The 22037-nt window shown below is 34.4% G+C and overlaps 1 protein-coding gene across 1 annotated transcript in view; it reads left to right on the plus strand.

Annotated features, from left to right (window-relative positions):
• The window catches only part of VWA8 (von Willebrand factor A domain containing 8), a 469402-nt gene that overhangs the window by 245222 nt on the left and 202143 nt on the right, over window positions 1-22037 (plus strand). The window contains exons 22-25 of the mRNA XM_074191741.1: window positions 13126-13201; window positions 15431-15566; window positions 18478-18597; window positions 20115-20320. Of these exons, the coding sequence (XP_074047842.1) occupies window positions 13126-13201; window positions 15431-15566; window positions 18478-18597; window positions 20115-20320 (538 nt within the window). The remainder of the gene's footprint in view (window positions 1-13125; window positions 13202-15430; window positions 15567-18477; window positions 18598-20114; window positions 20321-22037) is intronic.

Genomic DNA, 22037 nt, shown 5'->3' on the forward strand with positions numbered 1-22037 from the left:
TGAGATTGTAAAGGACTTTGACAGTATGCCATGTGAAGACCAATTGAAGGACTAAGAAATGTTTAGCCTGTTTTTAAAAAAGTCTTAGTTGAAATGTGATGGCTGTCTTCAAGTATTTGAAGGATGATGAAAATTTGTTTTGCTTATCCTTAGGTGACAAAACAGTGCAAAGGGTGGAAGTTTTACAAACAAATTTAAGATTAGTGTAAAGAAAAATATCAATTGATCATAAGTGGGAAAATTTGCATTAGAGGTAATGAGTTTCTCCTACTAAGGATATGCAATAAAAAGCTAGATGGTAGATTGGGAGTGAAATATTCAGGAGATTTTTGCTGAAGTTGGAATAGATAACTCTGAGGTAAGAGTCTGATTCTGTAAAGTTTCATAATGGTTGAGAGTTAAAAGAGATCTTAGAACTCTTATTTTCCAATCTACTACCACTTTTTTTTTGTATGGATGAGGTAATTAAAGTGAGAAAAGTAACACATCCCAATTAGCACAGAGCCAGGATTAACTGTTCTTCTCCCCATCCCATTATTCTTTTCACTTTGCCAAAAGGCCAATATTACTGAGTCTCAGCTCCTGAAAGAAGGCATTTATTCATGTACCATTCCAGTGCTCATCTTTTGACTTATATCCATGGCCTTTGCCTGCCTTGGATTCTTTTGCTAATAGCTACTACTTTTACTTTCTGGTTAATCTCTTGAAGTCCATTCAGTCTTTCTCATTCTAAGTCTTGTGCATCCTACTTAAGCTATAGCTGTACTTTGATGAACAGACATTTCATATGGTTTATTCAGTTTAAAAATTGTAGTGATATTGTAGAAGATTCTTTTCTTCTGTATTTTTATTTCAGATTTGAATTATAATTTGGAGACATTTTGAATTAATATTATAAAATGTAATTTTTTCCTTTAACTTTTAATTACAGTTGATAGAAGAATTAGCGTAATCTTAAGTTTGCTATTATCTAACCAATACATTGAAGAGAGAAAAATTTAAGTTTATAAAATTACTGGTAAATCTGAAAATGAAAGAAAGAATATGAAGAGTGAGTTTTGATCTGTGAGTATAGATGCTTGTATAATTATTATAAAAGTTTAGATTTAATTAAATTTGCTCATTATATCTTTCCAAGTAATTTAAATTAGTGAATCTAAAGGTCACTTTGAATACATCCAAGTTATTGTGGGAAAAAGCATTTACTTTGTTCTGACTGAAGAAAAATGGAGAAAAAAATTGAGTAGCAATTCATTAGAGTGCAAAAAAAAATTAATTCCCATGGATATCCTATTTTGTTCATCTAAAAATATATGAACTATTGGGTTATATTAAATCATTTGATAAAATGTAAGCTTTCTTGCAAAATGTCAACTATATAAGTAATTCTGATAATTAATTCTTTTTACTATCTTTATAATATATTCAAATTTATTTTAAAATATGGTGTCTTGTAACCAAATGTATCTACTAGAATACCTCACTAAATTAGTCAAAGAATAAAGATTTTAGAATGTCATAAACTGTTAAGTGATATATCTATATGGGGGGGCGGCTAGGTGCGCAGTGGATAGAACACCAGCCCTGGAGTCAGGAGTACCTGAGTTCGAATCTGGCTTCAGACAATAATTACCTAGCTGTGTGTGGCCTTGGGCAAGCCACTTAACTCCATTTGCCTTGCAAAAACCTAGAGAGAGAGAGAGAGAGAGAGAGAGAGAGAGAGAGAGAGAGAGAGAGAGAGAGAAAATATATTAGAAATCATTTAGTCCCAATCCCCCTCATTTTACAAAATAAAAAAAAATGAAGATCTAAAGCAGTGAAGTGATTTTGCTCAAGATTATTCCAAAGGGATTAAGAAACACAAAGTTTTAATCTTGAACATTAACCTTAAGTCTTTTTTCCACTCTACCAGTGAATTAGTCATGATTTTTTTTTTTAAATCCCTCCAGTTGATTTTGCTGGTGTAAGGGGAAATGTCTTGATCTAGGAAGAGGCCATTTCTGACTCCTCTTCATGATGATACTTCTGACTCTTTCCTAGCCTTCTCAGGGAGAGGAGTGCTAAAAATACAAGTCAATGAATATAATATTGATTTTATTTTCCCCTTATTTGAGGATATTGGAAAGTTGATGAGAGAACAGTGCATTAAAAGGGCAATTAGCCATTCTTCTCTTCTAGGAACCAGTCAATCATTAATCATTTCTTAAGTGTTCACTATGCTTCAAGCATTATTCTGAGTTCTGAGAATATAAAGTAGACAGCTCCTGCCCTCTAGGAGCTTTGAGTCTACCAAGGAGAGGTAGCATGTTTAAAGAAAAGAAAATAATGTAAGAGAATTGGGGGAGGGAGGAGGAGGATCAGGAAAAACTTTATATCAAAGAAATCATTTGAGCTGAATCTCAAAGTAGGTGAGGGATAATAAGAGTTGGAGGGAGGAGACAACCATACAAACATACAAAAATGGGAGATGTTACACTGTGGGGAGCATTAAGAAGAGCAATTAATTTCAACTATAATATGTGTGAGGGGGCTAATGTGTAAAAAAATGAAAGGTAAAGTGGGAGTCAGCTATTGAAGAGCTTTAAATACAATCATAATTTATATTTAGTATGATAGGAATTAGGGAACCATTGGGGGTTATTGAGGATGGGAGTGGCACTTTAGGAAAATCACTTTGACAGTAGTTTGGATACAGGTTTAGAAAGGGGAGAGACTTGAGGCTGGAAAATTAGTTAGGAGCTATTACAATAGTCCAGACAAGATATGTTGAGATCATGAAGGTGGCCATGTGATTAGCAAGAAAGAGATAACTGTTGTGCACATAAAACAGATAACACAATGAGAGGCCCAAGATGGCAGAGAAAAGGCAGGAACTTGCTTGAACTCAATGCTTCAAAACAAATTCTAGAGCAGCAGGACATCCCTCCCAAGACAACTTTGAAAGTCAGCAGGGAAAATCTATCACACCAGAGTGAGAGAGACATGTTGTCCAGTGCAGGCTGTGCAGTGAAGTTCAGACCTGGCCCCAGAAAACCAGGAGCAGGACTTAGGGTAACTGAATCAGTAGTAACCCTGATGGATTCTGGACCCCTTAGTCTACAGACAGAAAGGGTGGTTGGGAAACTGGTCAGAAGAATGCTACATGAGTCCTTTTGCCTAGCACAGGAGGGGCAGGACTCTGTTGCATTGCCCTTACTTGGATCTAGGTTGGAATCTTGGGTCTTAGTCCTGGGGGGAAGGAGGAACACTAGCATACCAGAGCTTGTGGCCACAAAGAAACTGGGACTCAAGTCACAATTACAGGGTAGAAAAGAGAATTTATGGTCACTCACTTAACATATAACAGCAGTGCATTGTAGAGGAAAATAGTAAACATACCTACACATGCCACCTTGGAAGAACTAAAAACTTATAGATCCCCAGAATTATTTTTGGAAACAGTTGCACAAAAAAACTGAAGCTTAGGATGGTGCCCCATCCATACTGGAAGCAGAGTATTTCTTTAACATGGAATTAAAGTCAAGAAAGAGGCAACAACAACAACAAAAAAGTATAGCTTTAAGAAAGTTGCAATGGTGACAAAGAAGATGAAATACAAACTCAGAAGACAATAGAGTCAAAACTCCCACATCCAAAGCCTCAGAGAAAAATATGGCTTTGATCCCAAAGTATGGAAGAGCTCAAGAGGATTTTGAAAATCAAGTAAAAGCAATAGGAAAAAAATTAGGAAGAGAAATGAGAGTGGTACAAGAAAATCATGAAAAAGAATCAGCAGCTTGGTAAAGGAGGCACAAAAAAAATACTGAAGAAAACAACACCTTAAAAAAAGCAGATAGATCAAATGATAAAAGAGACACAAAATAAAAAAAAAAAGATCTTCCCTTTTAACCAAAATTGACCAGATGGAACAGGGAGGACAAAAACTCACTGAAGAAAATAATTCCTTAAGAATTAGAATTGAACAAATGGAAGCTAATGAATTTATGAAACTTCAAAAAACAAAATCAAAAGAATGAAAAATAATAGAAAATGTGAAATATCTCATTTTAAAAATAATTGGCCTGGAAATTAGATCAATGAGAGGTAATTTGAGAATTATTGGACTGAAAGCCATGATTTTTAAAAGGAGCCTAGATATCATCTTTCAAGAAATTATCAAGGAAAACTGCCCTGATGTCCTAGAACCAGAGGGGAAAAATAAAAATTTAAAGAATTCAAAGGCCACTTCCTAAAAGAGATCCCAAAATGAAAACTCTCAGGAATATTATAACCAAATTCTAGAGCTCCTAAGTCAAAAAGAAATATTGCAATCAGCTGAAAAGAAACAATTCAAATATTTTTGAGCCACACTCAGAATCATATAAAACTTAGCATTTTTCACAGAAAAGGATTGGATGTCTTGGAATATAATATTCTGGAGGGCAAAAGAGTTAGGAGGATTACAACCAAGAATAACTTAACCAGCAAAACAGTATAATCTTTCAGGGGAAGAAAATAGATTATTTAATGAAATAGGGGATTTCCAAGCATTTATAATGAAATACAGTAGAGCTGAATAGAAAATTTGACTTTAAAAAAGCAAGACAAGAGAAGCATAAATAAATAGATGAAAATTTTTTTAAAAAGTAAACATGAGGTGTAGCTAGGCAGCACAATGGATAGAGCACTGGCTCTGAAATCAGGAGTACCTGCGTTAAAATCTGACCTCAGACACTTAATAATTACATAGCTATGTGACCTTGGGCAAATCACTTAATCCCATTGCCTTAAATAAATTTTTAAAAAGTAAAAAAAATAAACATTTAAAAGAAGTTATAAGAGATTCAATAAGGTTAAACTCTATGGGGAGGAAATGCTTATAACTCCTCAGAATGTTATCTTGATTAGGGCAGTTAGTAATATACATAGAGGGCACAGGTGTGAACTAATTATTATGGAATAATTTTGAAAAATAAAATTGAGGGGGTGAAAAAAATAGATGCTTTAGGAGAAGGAAGACGGTTGAGGAGGAATTAGAAAATTATGTAAAAGAGGTGTGCAAGTGGAGGAGAAGATAGGGAAGGGCTGCTGGGCAGCAGTATTTACTCTCTTCAGAATTGATTCATAGAAAGAATAAAATGCACACCCAGGTATAGAGAGGGGAAGGGGATAAGAGGAAGAGGGGATTCATGGAAAGGAAGATGAGTTCAGAGATACTGGTCAGAAGCAAAAAAGGTCTTTTAAGGGCAAAAAGAAAAAGAGAAAGGATAAATGGTAGGAAAATAGGAAACATGTAAATACAGAGTTATCATAATTGTAAAGGTGAATGGGATAAATAGCCATAAAATGGAACCAGAATGGATTAAAAACCAGAGTCCAAAAATTTATTATTTATAAGAAACTCATTTGAAACAAAGAAACAGAATAAATGAAGGGACTGGAGTAAGAATTTATTAGGCTTCAAATGAGGTTACAAAAAAAAGAACAACAGGTGTAGCAATTGTGAACTTAGACAAAGTAAAAGCAAAAATAGTGCTAATTAAAAGATGTAAGTGGGGAAACTACAATTTGCTAAAAGTTTCCATGGACATAGAAGCAATAACAATATTAAGCAAGTATCAAATGGTATAGGATCCAAATTCTTAAAGGAAAAGTTAAATGAATTAAAGGAGAAAATGGACAGTAAAACGGTACAATTAAGGGAACTCAACTTTCCCCTCTCAGAAATGAAGAAGAAAGAAATTTAGAATAGAATTTTAGAAGTTATATATGATAAGCCTCTAGAGAATATTATATTCAGTAAAGTGTTGTGGAAACAGATTTAAAATAATTGAAAACTAAAGAATATAATCCTAAAGAATGAGTGAGTCAAAGAAGAAATCATAGAAACAATCAGTAAGTTCATTAAAGAGAATGACAGTGAGACAATATACAAAAATTTATAGGATGCCTCCAGAACAGAACTTGGAGAAAATTTATATCTTTGAATGCTTGCATCAATACAATAGAGAAAAAAGTAGAGCAATGAATTGGGCATGAAACTAAAAGTAGCAGGAAAAGAATGAATTAAAAATGCCCAATTAAATACCAAATTGGAAATCCAGAAAATCAAAGAAAAGATAAATAAATTTGAATGTAAGAAAACTATTGCACTAATAAATAAAACTAGGATCTGTTATTTTGGGGAGAAAAAAACAACAAAATAGATAAGCCAATAGTTAATTTGATTTTTAAAAAAAGAAAAATTACCAATATCAAAAATGAAAAGGATGATTTCACCACCAATGAAAATGAATTAAAGTAATCATTGTATATGAATATTTACAAAAATATAAACTGTCCTAATTAATAGAGAAAGAAATTTTTGTTATTGCTCAGTCATTTCAGTTATGTGCAATTCTTTGTGATACAATTTGAAATTTTCTTGTCAAAGGTAACTGGAGTGGCTTGCCATTTCATTCTCCAATCTATTTTACAAATGAGGAAACTGAGGCAAACAGGGTTAAGTAAAGTCATGCAGAGAGTGTGTCTGAGGTCACATTCCTTAAGTTATCTTAATAAAAAAGAAATTGAACAAGCCATAAATGAACTCCTGAAGAAAAATCCCTCAGGACCAGATGGATTCACAAGTAAATTTTACCAAACATTTAAATAACAATTCAAATACTAAGTAAATCAGGGCTGTTCAAAATGACAGGGCAATTTTATGCAGCTGCCTATGGGTTTACTAAATGCTTCAATAAACAAAGCCAAATTACCGAAGAGCTCTTAATAAAATGACAAGTCAAAATATATTGTCTATTGTTTCAATAAAACTTTTTTTAGGTTTTTTTTTTTGCAAGTTAGTGGGGTTAAGTAGCTTGCCCAAGGCCACACAGCTAGGTAATTATTTAGTGTCTGAGGCCAGATTTGAACTCAGGTACTCCTGACTCCAGGGCTGGTGCTCTATCCATTGCACCACCTAGCCACCCCTCAGTAAAACTTTTAAAAGTAAGGTTGGACAGTCCTGATGGAAACTATTTAGCAAAGTATACAAAGAAGGAGTCCTACCAGATTCCTTTTATGACCCAAATAAGCAAAAGCTGAGAAAGAAAACCAACCTCCCTAATGAATATTGATGTAATTTGTTTAAAGAAATATTAACATAGAGATTACAATATTAAATCAGAAAGATCATACATTATGACTAGATGGAATTTATACCAGGAATGAAAGGCTAATTCAATATTTGGAATACAATTAGCATAATAAACATAACAATAAAAACAATTAAAATCATGTAATTTTCTCAATTAGTGCAGAAAAACTTGACAGAAATGTGGCACTTGTTCCTATTGAAAACACTAGAAAGCCCAGGAATAAAATGGATTTTTCCTTAAATGATAAGTAATAACTATCTAAAAACCATCAGTCAGCATTCTCTGTAAAGGAGATAAATAGAAACCTTTCCAGTCAGATCAGAGGTGAATCAAGAATGCCTACTATCACCACTATTATTCAGCATTGTGCTAGAAATGCTAACTGTAGTAATAAGAAAAAGAAATTGAAATTAGAATAGGCAATGAAACTATCTCTTCTTTGCAGACACTATGATGGCATATTAGAGAATTAACTAAAATCATATTAAAATGAACAACTTCAGCAAAGTTATAGGATTTAAAATAAACTGAGATAAATCATCAGCTTTCTTATATATTACCAACTAAGTCCAACAAGTAGAAATATAAGAAAAATTATTTTTAAAATACCTGGAGACAATATAAAATATTTGAGGTCTGCCAAGATAAACCCAGGAATTATGTGAATGCAATTACAAAATATTTTTTGCACAAAAAAAAATATTCAATTCATGGGTTGACTGAATCAATATAATAAAAATAACAATTCTGCCTAAATTAATTTACTTGTTCAGTGCTATACAGTCAGCTACCAAAAAATATTTTATAGCTCTAGAAAAAAAAACAATAAAATTCGTATTAAGGAAGGTGAAATGAAATATTAGATCTTAAACTGTATTACAAAGCATTAATCATCAAAATAATCTGATGCTGACTAAGAGACTGGTAGATCAATGGAATAGATTAGGTTTACAGTACACAGCAGTAAAATGGCCATAGTAATCTAGTATTTGTTAAACCCAAAGATCTGAGCTTTTGGGACAAGAACTCACAGTCAGAAATTGCTGGAAAAATCTGGAAAGCACCTTGACAGGAACTAAGTATAGACCAATATCTTATATACCATGTACTGAGTTAAGGTCAAAATACATAATTTAGACATAAAGGGTGATATCATAAGCAAATTAGAGAAGCATAGAAAATTTTACCCATAAGATCTATGGATTAGGAGAGAATTTTTGACTAAACACAAAAGCATTATAGAATCTAAAATGCATAATTTTGATCAAAAGATATGAATGGGTGGGTTTCAAAAGAAGAAATCAATTATATCCAAAACCTTGTGGAAAAAATGCTCTAAATCACTACTAATTAGAGAAAAACAAATTACCTCATTTTTGAGGTACTACCTCACATTTATCAGATTGGCTAATATGACAGAAAATGGAAAATGATAAATCTTAGAGGGGGTGTGGAAAACTGAGATACGGTTGCATTGTGGTGGAATTGTGAATTGATCCAACTATTTAGTAGAATAATTTGGAACTATGCCCAAAGGGCTATAAAACTGTACTTACCCTTTGACCCAGCAATACCACTACTACTAAATCTGTGTCCCAGAGACATTGCAGAAAAGGGAAAAGATCCATTTGTACAAAAATATAACAACTCTTGTGCAGGCAAAACATTGGAAATTGAAGGAATGCCCCTCAATTGGGGAATGTCTGAACAAGTTGTAGTTACGTAATTTTGATGGACTATTATTTTGCTATAAGAAATGATGAACATAATCTTTCAGAAAAAGCTGGAAAGAGATTATATGAACTGATGCAAAGTGAAGTAAGCAGAACCAAGAGAACATTGTAAAGACAATATTGTACTGTGATGAACTGTGAATTGACTTGGCTATTCTCGCCAATACATTGATCCAAGACAGTTCCAAATAACTTATGATAAAAAATGCTAACCTTCTGAGAGAATGTGAATGCAAATATTTTTTTAAATTTTCTTGCTCATGTTTTCTTCCCTGTTTTCTTTGTGGAAATATGGAAATATGTTTTATATGATTTCCCATATATAATATATATCAAATTGATTTCCTTCTTAAGAAAAGAATTTTGAACTCAAAATTAAAAAAAAATGTTTAAAAAGTGTGTATGTAATGGAGAAAAAAATTTAATTAAGGAAACATATATATGCATGAAAAAATTATTTGAACAGAAACTATACGGAGTGTCTCTTTGTAACTCTCTGTGGATAATTAGACTGATTATGATTAAACTATCTTTTCTATTTTGTATGTATGAAATGATTTTGTTAAATTTAACAAGCATGTATTAAGCATCTAGAATCCACAAAGTATTGTTCTATATGTTGGGCCTGCAATCATGGCTTTTACATAGACCTTCTTCTCAAGGAGACTAAGTGGGGAAAGACAAGTATACAAATAACTGTCATGCAGGGAAGAGTAACATAACTATAAGAGTTCTAGGTAGACTGCTATGAGAAATTTGAGGTAGGGAGAAAAACTTGAAGGGATTAATGAATGTTTCATAAAGGAATTAACATGTGAGTTTGACCTTGCAGGAAATATGGGATATCAAAGATGGAGATGTATGTATATTGGAGAAATTGTATGGAAAAATCACTAAAAAAATGGATAGGGCATGACAAGAACAGTGAAAAGTAACTTAGCATGGAACAGAAACTTTATGCAGGAGAGTAATATGAAATAAGACTGGAGTTCAATTTTATAAGTCATGTAAGGCCAAGGTCAAGAGTGTATATTTTATTTAGCAGGAAGTAGAAACCTATTGAGAAGTCATTTGAGTAAAGAAGTAACATGATTTAAGCCACTCATTACGAAGATTGCTCCTAAGGCTTTAATGAATATGGTATATTTTCTAGGAAGTAGACTAATGTTTGGAAGACCATTGAGGAGGCTATTTATAATAATGGTATAGTCAAGAAGACCAGTACTAAAGTAGCTTTAATCCAATCAGAGGAATAAATGATATGCTGGGTAAATTGGAATGTCTGAGCAATTTAATACAGATGAAAAATTGTTCTGTTTTAATAACCTCTGAGGGGTTTACATATAGAGCAATAAAAGTTTGTATGCAGAGCTTTAGTCCTGAAAAAGACTGCATTATTTTTTGGAGGTTCTATTTGAGAATATCATTACCAAAAAAAAAAAAAATCAGCTCTTTTAAAACTCAATATTATTTTCCTCTAATCCTTCATTTGCTCTGGAAAAATGATTTTGATCTGTGAACTTACCAAAAGGAAGGGAACTGAAGGAAAATAAAGCCAAGGACCTATGGAACATTTGTGAGATGTGCAAATGGCTTGAGACTGGGGGGCTACACCTCTCAAGAGTTCTGAAGGTACAAATTAAAGCTTCTCTGAGGTACCACCTCACACCTCTCAGATTGGCCAATATGACCAGGAAGGATAATGATCATTGTTGGAAGGGTTGTGGGAAATCTGGGACACTATTACACTGTTGGTGGAGCTGTGAACTCATCCAACCCTTCTGGAGAGCTATTTGGAACTATGCCCAAAGGGCAACAAAAATGTGCATACCCTTTGACCCAGCAATACCACTACTGGGTCTATATCCTGAAGAGATGAAGAAAAAGGGTAAAAACATCACTTGTACAAAAATATTTATAGCAGCCATTTGTGGTGGCAAAGAATTGGAAATCAAGTAAATGTCCTTCAATTGGGGAATGGCTTAGCAAACTGTGATATATGTATGTCATGGAACACTATTGTTCTATTAGAAGCCAGGAAGGATGGGATTTCAGGGAAGCCTGGAGGGATTTGCATGAACTGATGCTGAGTGAGATGAGCAGAACCAGAAAAACACTGTACACCCTAACAGCAGTATGGGAGTGATGATCAACCTTGAAGGATTTGCTCATTCCATAAGAGCAACAATCGGGAGCAGTTTGGGGCTGTCTGCAAAGGAGAGTGCCATCTGTATCCAGATAAGGAGCTGTGGAGTTTGACCAAAGTGCAAGAACTATTCCCTTTAATTTAGAAAAAAACAGATATCTTATTATCTGATCTTGTTACCTCTTAGACTTCTTGTCTCTTCTTTGGGATATGATTTCTCTCTCATCACACCCAATTTGGATCAAGGTACAACATGGAAACAAAGTAAAGACTGACAGATTGCTTTCCATGGGGGGTGGGGGGGAGGGAAGTAAGATTGGGGGGAAAATTGTAAAACTCAAATAATATCTTTAATAAAAATAAATTTAAAAAAAGAGTTCTGAAGGAAAAGATGACTACCAGTACTCACCACAGATACTCCTCAGTCTGTTATTGAGTCATTCCTTTATGTCATTTTTTTCTCTTGCTGGGTTTGAAGGTGAATCGAAGGAAAAGAGCTAGAGTTATTTTACAAATTACTTAAAATGCAAAAATCACACTCATTAATTAATTATTTATTTGGTCAATTAACTTGAGTCCCCAATCCAAGAAAACTTGGGAAATCTCTTCTTGAATAGGTTGTCTCTCCTCACTCACTCTCACACCCTGAACTTAACATTTAAACGTATTTTAACAATACTGGCCATATGATTTATTAAGAGTAATTAGGAATACAGAAACCTGGGTGAATGTTTACATGATATATTGTCTGCAGTGGGATATACAAACTCACCTCTGTGCCCTGGAAAGGCAGAGGAAAGAAGTTGCTGACTAAAAATTTCTATCACCCACCAACTTCTCCAAAACCCTGCAGCCACAGACCACAAATCAATTTTCTTCAGAATGTAGTTAATTCGGTTCCTCTCAAAATAACATTTTTCTCAGTTCATCTCAGAGATGTTAGTTAACTGCTCTTCTCAGTTCTCATCAGGCATGAAAGAGAATTAAATTCACCAAGGTCCTCTTTTTTTCCGTAAACAAAAGCTGTTGAATATTGTCTCACACAAGCATTTCTCCGAAGGCAATTAACTATCAGTCATTGAGAAGAGAATGTTCTTTAGTCTTTTCCAAGTGCTTCAGACAGGGTGGTTAGGTGACTATCCTAGGACAGAACCTGGATCATCAAGAAGTCTCATTTTCCTGAGTTCAAATCCATGTGATCCTGAGCAAGTCACTTCACCCTTTCTGCCTCAGTTTCCTCATCTATCAAATGAACTGGAGGAGGATATGGCAAGCCACTTCAGTCTCTTTGCCAAGAAAACCCCAAATAGGGTCACAAAGATTCAGACTTGATTGAACAATAAAAATACTTCCAGCAGCAGGAGGGCATTAAGCATTTTTAAGCTTTTACTGTGTACCAGATCCTTGGTTAAGTGGTGGGATACAAATACAAGATAAAAGCAAGACTATCTCTGCCCTCATGGAGCTTACATTCTAATGAGGGAAGTAACAAACAAAATGGAAAGATGGGGAAAGGGGAAAATGAGTGCAAGATGGCAAAGTTCAAAATACCAGAATCAGTGCAAAGAGGGAAAAGAAACTCCTTTCCAAAATGGAGGTCCTGGGACGAAATCACCACTAAAGGGTGGTAGGACATTCCCCCCAAAAGTAGGTGGTACATGGAGTCAAAGTCTGGAGGATTAGTAGCAGATCCAGGAGGGGAATTAAGAATGGTTGGCCAGAACCCTTTCTCAAATTGGATATTCTAAGAACTCATCAAAGGAAGAAGGAAACTGTCAGGGCAGAAGGATATAGGATAAGAAGATAGATTGCTTCCTAGGATAAGTGTCTCCAAGATTCTCACAGGTATATTAACACTATCTAAAGTCTCTATGTGAGTGAGGTACACCTGCAAACCCCTAAACCAGGTCACTTTATGGCTTCTGATCCCCTCAAATAGTATTGTCAACTCTTGATAATAGAATATTTCCACTTAGAAAAATGTATTGCTTTATTATGATGAAGCAAGCAATCTTGTTGCTCAAGATTATCAGGAAATAACAAGTGCTAATTTTATTTGTTTTATTTGATGATCAAAAAAGAATTTTATTTCACATGTCATTATAAAATTTGTTTGGTTTGATTTTAGGGATACAACTGTACAGACGCTTACTCTTCAGCCTTCTGTAAAAGATGGTCATATTGTATATGAAGATTCTCCACTGGTCAGTATTTCAATTATGAGTAAATTTTTAAAAAATTGTTTTCAGAATGATAACTGTCTTTCAGTTTTTGGGAAGAATACAGTTTCTAATTTAAAACTGGAAATTCAATATTTTTATTATGTCAATAGGGAGAGCAGATATGTAAATGTTAAACCTGGAAAAATAATTTTATTTGTCCTGTTTTTCCTTTCCCTTGTGTGAGAGATTTTATTGACCTTATAGAGACAAGTGAAAGTGGTGATTTTCTTCACAGTGGTATAATAAAAATAAAAAGAAGCAATATACTCTGTTGGATAGTATAATGCAGAAGTTTCAAACTCTAGCCAGCCAACAAGTGGAGATGAAAAAATTCTCAGCCAACCTAGGGTCAGATTAAAATGTCACTGGGAAATATTTAACAAATACAATACAACATAAGTTAATTTGTGGTTTCCTAAGTTAGTATTGGTCCTCCAGGGTCATCCTTTCCCCACCCCTTTGTATTTGAGTTGGGCACCTGTGGTGTCCTCTTTAAAGAGCTGGCATCCTGTTCAGACACATACTGACTGTATGATGTTGGGCAAGTCCCCTAACCCCTCTGAGAGCCTAAGGAGCTCTGTAAAGCTATGTGAGACAGATGAACTGACCCTGCATTGGAAGAGGGAGTTTTCTCACCTACAACTTACTTATCCCAATGAAATCATGGGTCTTGTTCCTATTTTTAATGTAATGATAATAATTGCTGACAATAATGAAGAACTTGTCATTCATTGTCTTCTTTGATTTTCATAAAAAACCAAGGAAGTAAGGAATGCAGGTCTTATTATCTTCATTTTATAGATGAGAAAACTCAGTATGAGAGATGCTAAGCAAATGGCCAAAGGTCAAGTAGATAACTGACAAGTCTGATACTGGAACCCAGGTCTTCTGACTCCAAATCCAGTACTTTTTCCACTGGACTCTAAAGCTTAGTCCTTACCACTTTCTTTGGGCATGAGGTATTAAAGTGTAAGCCACACTTTTGCCCAGGGGAAGAAATAGACCTAGTTTGAGTAATTCAAGGGAGCCTGAGACCATATAATAATGATCATTTATACATTTTTGTTTTACAAGATAGATGCTCCTGGCATTTAGTTATGAGCTACATTTGTAGGTGAAGAAACTGGATCATGGAGAGGCAGTTGGTGGAACAGAGAGAATGCTGGGCCTAGAATTAGGGAGACCTGAGTTCAAATATTTAATTGAAATATCTTGAACATTAAAATGATAAATTGATTCTTGTAAGATTGCATAGTGATACTTGCTTCCCCCCCCAGTATAATTGCTACTCTGCAAGCACACTGTAAGATGATTGATTTCATGTAAAGTCAGTTCATTTTCTGAATCATGCAATGATGTACTTTTCTTATTTATATCTTATCAAATGATCTAGGTAAAATCATCTGCTTTTAGAATCTAATTTGTTGAAGCAGCTAAGTAAAATATAAGAAGTTTGTTGTCAGCCAAATATGCCTTTCCTGCTTCATTTTACTTCTTTATGAAGTACCTGAAGAATACCGAGCATCTTCAGGCTTTGGATACTGAATTTCTTTTGCTTCCCCTGCCTAAACCCTAGAAACAGTAATTTTTTTTTTACATTTCCTCAGTTTTGCATATCTCCTTTCTCTGTCCCTTCCTAAAGACCTATTTCTTATCTTTAAAAAGCAAGAAGGAAATGCAAATGTAAAAAGGGGGGATGGGGTAGGAAATTTCATACAGATCATAAAAGTCTGACACTTAACAGGAAGTATATACCTATACTTCATGTTGTAGCTGAAATATGGAAATAATTGTGATTTCACTGCTTTAATGTAATTGACTTCTGCAAAATGTCTGAACCCTGAGCTGGGCACTTTCATTTGTTATTAAAATTCATGTAACTTACGTTTTCTGATATTTATTGGGTTTGAGCTAGTAATGGGCTGTCCTGGGGAGTTTGAAACTTTACCAGGCATTCCTCCTATTAGGAGTGGGGAAAAACACCAACATTTCCTTGGATCTTAAAGGAGAAAGACTGATTACTATTGTGGCTTTGCAGTCCTTTAGTAGAGACTCATAACTTTTGTTTTCATCTTTGCCACATAATTATGTATGACACTGGACAAATCACTGACACAAAATAAGCTATTATGAGTCTGGAAAAATAATCTAGACTATTGCAGTGGTATTTGATTTGATTCATTCATTTGTGATCATTTTTCTTTCTTCCAGGTGAAAGCAGTCAAGATGGGATATATTTTGGTTGTAGATGAGGCAGACAAAGCCCCAACAAATGTTACCTGTATTTTAAAAACCCTTGTAGAAAATGGAGAAATGATTCTGGCAGATGGACGAAGAATTGTTGCAAGTAAGTATTAAAAAGATTCCTTAGCTTTGAGAAAGGTAAATGGAGAGAATCATTTTTTTAATTTTTAAAGATTTTATTTGAGTTTTGAGTTTTACAATTTTTCTCCCAATCTTACTTCCCTCCTCCCACCCCCCCACCCCCCACAGAAAGCAATCTGTCAGTCTTTATTTTGTTTCCATGTTGTACATTGATCCAAATTGAGTGTGATGAGAGAGAAATCACATCCTTAAGGAAGAAACAAAAAGTATGAGAGAATCATTTTTCAAAGAGCTGTTAGGGTTTCTTTCTTGTTTGTGTGATTTGAGGACTCTAAATGATCAGTTCACAAACTGGTCCCTTACATACAAGTGATATGCTAAAAAGCAAGAATACTGTTACAAGGGTTTACTTACTGGATTTGGGAGAGAGACATTTGGAGTTAAGGCTGTTGTTGTTTCTTTAAGAATATCAAAAAATTTCCAGAAATTTTAAAGAAATTTTGTTTTAGTTTTTTTTTGCAAGGCAAATGGGGTTAAGTGGCTTGTCCAAGGCCACACAGCTAGGTAATTATTAAGTGTTTGAGACTGGATTTGAACCCAGGTACTCCTGACTCCAGGGCCGATGCTTTGTCCACTACTCCACCTAGTCGCCCCAAGAAATATTTTAAAATAGGGGTGACTAACCTGACACAGTGGATAGATAGTGGATAGATAAAGTGGCCTTGGGCAAGCCACTTTAACCCCATTTGCCTTGCAAAAAAAAATAATTAAAAAAAAGAAATATTTTAAAATATAACTAATATTTAAAAAGAAAGTTAAACAAAATCTTAATATCAGTGTACTTAAGTTTGTGTTACCTATAACTCTTCCAGCAGGAGAGTAAAAAAAAAACAGTGATTTCATAGCATGGTAAATGGCATCGCTGGATTAACAGTTCTCCCAAGGCTAGTGTTGCCAGTTTTTTCATCTTTAACAATGGATTATCTTTACAAATTTGCCCCCAAACTCCATCAATTTTAATTTGAGTATTGTATTATAAAGCAGGAGACCTGAGTTCAAATTCTGCCTTTAACCATTTCTCATTTTTCTGTGTGGACTACTTCCTTCATATATTGCCTATAGAATATTTTAAATTTTAGATGTCCACCAATATTCTTCTCTTGGTATCAGTTTGGAAAATTAAAACATTTTAACATTAGCTTGAGCATAGAATTAACAAATAAAATGACTTATGCTATGAGACAGTTGCTTTGGAATTATTGATTCTTTTGACTTGATCATGCTGCTGTGTCCCTTCCCTGTTAGGTATTATTGACTCTAATGACTATTAGGATTTTTATAGAAAAAAAAATCTTGCATTAATTTTTTTCATTCCCTAATTTGACAATATTTGTTGCTCTTTAACACTCAGTTTTGTTAGTCTTTTTTATTTCCTGAGAAATTCAGACTCAACCAGGACAGCACTGATAAATTTCTTGGCTCTTACATGCTAATTTATTCTACTTTTGCTTCCTGAAAAAAACTGAGTATTTACATCTGATTTTTGTGAAAAGATATAGTCAAAAGCAGTATAAGTATAAGCCAATTTTTAAGTAATCTTTTAATTTTTAGTGATTGAAAAGATCATCCAAATAAACCAGAGTAGCTTTTAAAGCTGAGGAAGGTAAACTCTGCCAAGCATTTCTGAGCATAAGAAAATAACAATTTTAAGATTGATCATTGTTAGCATTTCAATGTCAAAATGCTTTCAGTGGTAAATAAGTTTTTGATTTAGAGTTTTCATCAGCTTCCCTCAATGCTGCCTCTAAAAATGCCTCCTGAGCTACACCAAATAGGGTAAAAGAAATGCCAAAAGAATACGGCAGTAATAGAGTTGTCTGCCCTTCTGATTATGTTTCATACCCAGAGCAGATATTCTCAAAATTTTGGGAGGTGTGGAATTTTCTGAAAATTCTGTGGAATTTCATACTTTTCAATCTTAGTTTCTAAGAGATGACAAAGGAGTTACATATTTAAAATATCAAGACTGATTTAGATTTCTTTGAAATCTCAAGAGATTCCTTATGCCCCACTACACTATAATACTTGAGAACACTAAGACAAAACCCATGGTTTAAAGGCATGTTCCCCAAGTCACAATGATCCTCAACTCCCTCTCACCTCCAAAAAAAAAGTCTGCTATGTCACTCCAAAACTGAAGAGTGATCCCTTTATTATATACTAGTCTCACAACCACAAGCAATCAAGACATGATTTCAAGAAGTACAACTATTGCTGTACTCCTTGGAAACTGTGGGATTTAGGGTGGAGACTCACATCTATTCTCCTAGATGACCATAGTGTATAAAACTGTTTTTACTATATCTATTTTTTCTAATTGTAAATCTAATTATGTTCCAGAACTGACAGTTTGATCTGTAGTATATCCAAATTTCATGTTACAATAAACAGTAAGAAAACAAGATTCCATTGATTTTATATAATTGAAACTGTAGATTAAAGTTTACTGTTTTAGGATTTGATTCAAATGATAAAATGTACCTTTTAGGTATATTTAGGAATATTTCACTTTAATATTTTTGGAATTAATTTTCTAAACCAAATTTTGCAGGGTTGTGGATTAGATGCCTTTCTCAAAATCATTTTCGTAACTTTTCAATAAAAATCAGGCTTAGTTTAGTGTAAGTAATGTAAAATTATTCACTTCATATAATATTGCAAATTACTGCTCAAGGTGTAGACTTTATGGTTTGTCATTTTCTAATACTAGTTTTTAATTAGCACATCTCCTGGAGTGTTTGGCAATTAAACAATATGCCTTTTAGTTCATATTATCTTTTAAAAGGATACACCTCTTTGTTCCAACAAGATTTCTAGCTGTCAATAAATAATGCATTTAGAGATATTTTAAATACTTTGTTTATTTTCTACAGGTGCTGCTAATGTGAATGGAAGAGAAAATGTTATAGTGATTCACCCTGATTTTAGAATGATTGTCCTGGCCAATAGACCTGGATTTCCTTTCTTGGGCAACGATTTTTTTGGTACATTAGGTAAATTGCTTTGCCTTCCTAGGGAATAGGGACTAAGTATCAAAGCTGATTAATATTCCAGTATGGAGTATGCAGTAAGATGAATGACTTTTTGCCTAATTTTCTTAGGTAAATATGTTTGAATGTTGCTATTATCTTAAAGGATGCCATGTAGTGGCGCAGTGGCTAGAGCACCGGCCCTGGAGTCAGGAGTACCTGAGTTCGAAATCTGGCCTCAGACACTTAATACCTAGCTTTGTGGCCTTGGGCAAGCCACTTTAAACCCATTGCCTTGCAAAAACCAAAAAAAAAAAAAAAGATGCCATGTAATACCAGTTTCTAAATCTCATGGGAAAAATGACAAAGCCAGTAGATCCTCTAGCTGTAGCTTTGCATCAAAGGTATCTAGAACTCCTGAGTTTACTCTAGAACAGAATCCTAATTCCTGAGAACCAGAGTTCTTATGCTACTAAATACTAAGAACCTATTGTATCTTTTGTTAAATGAAATATTGTTCCAGTCCATGATGATAAAGTTCCTTTACCCTGGAGCCAAGTCTTTCTGGAAGACAGCAAAAAGGGCAAGGCCCAAATGTAGTGATTCACCCTGATTTTGAAATGATTGTCCTAGCCAACAGACTTTTAATTTGAGTCAAATTAGGGAGACAAGACATGATCCTATTAAATAACAGCAATTAGAAAATACAGCTAAAATGTATAAAATAGAAAATAAGTGCTAAAGAATAGAAAAGTAATTTTGTGACAGTAATTAGATAAGACTTCCTGGAATCTCTTTAAAGTTTGTACTTTTGATGCTCTAATGTTTATCCTTCATTCTCAAAGAAGACCATGACATCAAGGGAGATGACATCATTACAAGTCACATGAATTGGATTTGAATGAGGGGGTGCTATGCTAAGGCACCAGAATTACTTCCCCCTCTTGAACCATCTAAATACAGTGGCCAGATATGAATCTGGATGACTGGGTTCGGCCATGATTTTGAGTCAATCAGGATTAAGTGCTTTGTCCAAGACCACACAGCTAGTGTCTGAGACTGGATTTGAACTGCTATCCAAGACCAGTGCTTTATCCACTGTACCACCCAGCCCTGGGGCCATATTGTTCTGACATTGCCAAGGCAACCACAGATGGTAGGGGGGGATTCGAAAATTCAATAAATCTGGTAGCTTTTTAGGATCTAACGTTTGACCAAATATAGCCCACAAATGATTGTTATAAACATCCAAATAGCCCTTAGCAGAAAAAGCTCTCCCCACCCCTCGCTCTAAAGTCTAAATTAAAGGAATGCTGATCAACATTCATATATTGGACTGAAATGAATGTGATCTTTGATAAAGTAAATAGATTTATTGGTTAACAGAAAGATACTGTTTTTCATTTCACATATATATGAGTCAAACAAAAGAGAACAAGTATATTTATTTCCCTTCTACCTTGAGTCATTATTTGCTCATTACCTTTTTTTCCTTATCAAAATGGACATGTTCATATCATAGGTTTGTCTTCCTCCCCTAGGTGACATTTTTAGCTGCCATGCAGTTGATAATCCTAAACCACAGTCTGAACTTGAGATGCTCAGGCAATATGGACCAAGTGTCCCAGAGCCAATCCTTGAGAAGCTTGTTGCTGCATTTGGTGAACTGAGACACTTAGCTGATCAGGGAATCATTAACTACCCATATTCAACCAGAGAAGTTGTCAACATAGTCAAACACTTACAGGTATGGCATTAATCTTTGCAGACATTTGAAAACTTTCAGCCTTATTTCATGTTGAAAAATGTACATCAGTTTTCTTTCTAATTCTTTCAAGTTCTTGTTCAAGGGTGTATATCACAACAGGTAGCACACGTGGGCTGGAATAGAGTACTGTGGACACTAATGTATGCCTTTTATTTTAATTTCAGAAAATTTTTGACAAGGCCTCATATCAAAGGTCATTAAATTCTTTTTAAACGTTTCTTTTAGATTTTGGGGAAATTTTGTTAAAGAAAGAAAGCAGGCTTAGGGCTCAGACAAAAGAAGGAAGGAAAAAGCAAGTTCATCTCTGATTTAGAGCAATAAATATTCAACAATCGACCAGAATAAGCACCTACTTCATGCAGAACTCAGGTAGGGTGAGTTGTACAAGGTTAATGTAACCCATTGTCCCTCACTATTTAGAGTTTGCAATCTAATAATGAGGAGAGACACAAATTACATGATACATGTAATAGATAGTTGCTAAACCACATGTCACTTTTGCAATCTGAAGGGAAAGATTGCTACTGACCTAGGAGACCCTAAAAGATGTCTTGAAAGAAGTGACATTTGAGCTGGATTTTAAATGATAGGAATTCTGAAGAAAGAAAGAGGTCATTACAGGCCTAAGTAACAACATGAATAAAGGCATTATGAAAAGTGAACTCTTGTGGAAAGAGGGCAGACAACTAAGGCAAGGGAAGATTCCAGGGGGCCTGGAAAGTCAATCACAAGTCAGTTGTGAGCATGGCAGGTTTTTTTGAACAGTGACATGACTAAGCAGGGCCTGGAAGGTTTGCCAAAAAGAGAAACTGAAGACAGTTGCAGAAAAATTTCAGAATCTTACGCAAACAGACAATTGGGTGGTGGACACTTCATATCATGAGATGATGTAAAGTGAAATTTAACCAATTCAGTCATCCTCCATCTATAATACTTTTTACTGCTAAACTAAACCCTTCCCTGCTTCTCCCTAGGGTGAGGCTGCATTTAATCCTTTGCAATACCAGTTTCTGATTCTTCTCTTTCCAAGATCATCAGTGACCTACCTCTTCATTGCAAAATCCAGTAGTGTTTTTTCAATCATTCACTTCAACTTTTGGGGGCATTTGACACTATAGACTACCCCCTTTTCTGATAGTCTTTCTTCCTTTGACTTCTATGTAATCACTTTTTTTCCCTCTCCTAATGATCTAACAATTCACACTCAATCTCCTCCTATGATTCATCATTCACCCTGCCCCCTAAAGTTGGGGGTGTTCTCTTCTTTTTCTCTCTGTATCTTATCTCCTCCTCCTATATCTCAATTTTCACCTCTCTGTAGATAATTTGGAATCTGTATACATACACACCCACACATACATATACAAATATATCCCTGAGCTCTAGGTTTATGTCCTGAGTGATCTCCTGGACATCCTACCTTCACCTCAAAATCAACACGTCCCAAATAAATTTATCCTTTGGTTGTCTAGTAATTTGAAATTATAAGTAATTATTTCATTTAATATTTTACTTCCAATTTTCCAATTTTAAAACATTGTAAATGAAGACTCTTGGATTTTTACATTCCTCTCTATACTAGAGCAAGTTATTTAGTTCACTTATTGTTTATTTTTTATTAAAATATTTTAAAACTACTTGTTTAAAATCAGGTAAAAAGTATTTGTCTTCATTTATACAGTAAATAAATAGCTAA

The sequence above is a fragment of the Macrotis lagotis genome, chromosome 6, assembly GCF_037893015.1.
Source record: "Macrotis lagotis isolate mMagLag1 chromosome 6, bilby.v1.9.chrom.fasta, whole genome shotgun sequence".
NCBI classification, from domain to species: Eukaryota; Metazoa; Chordata; class Mammalia; order Peramelemorphia; family Peramelidae; genus Macrotis; species Macrotis lagotis.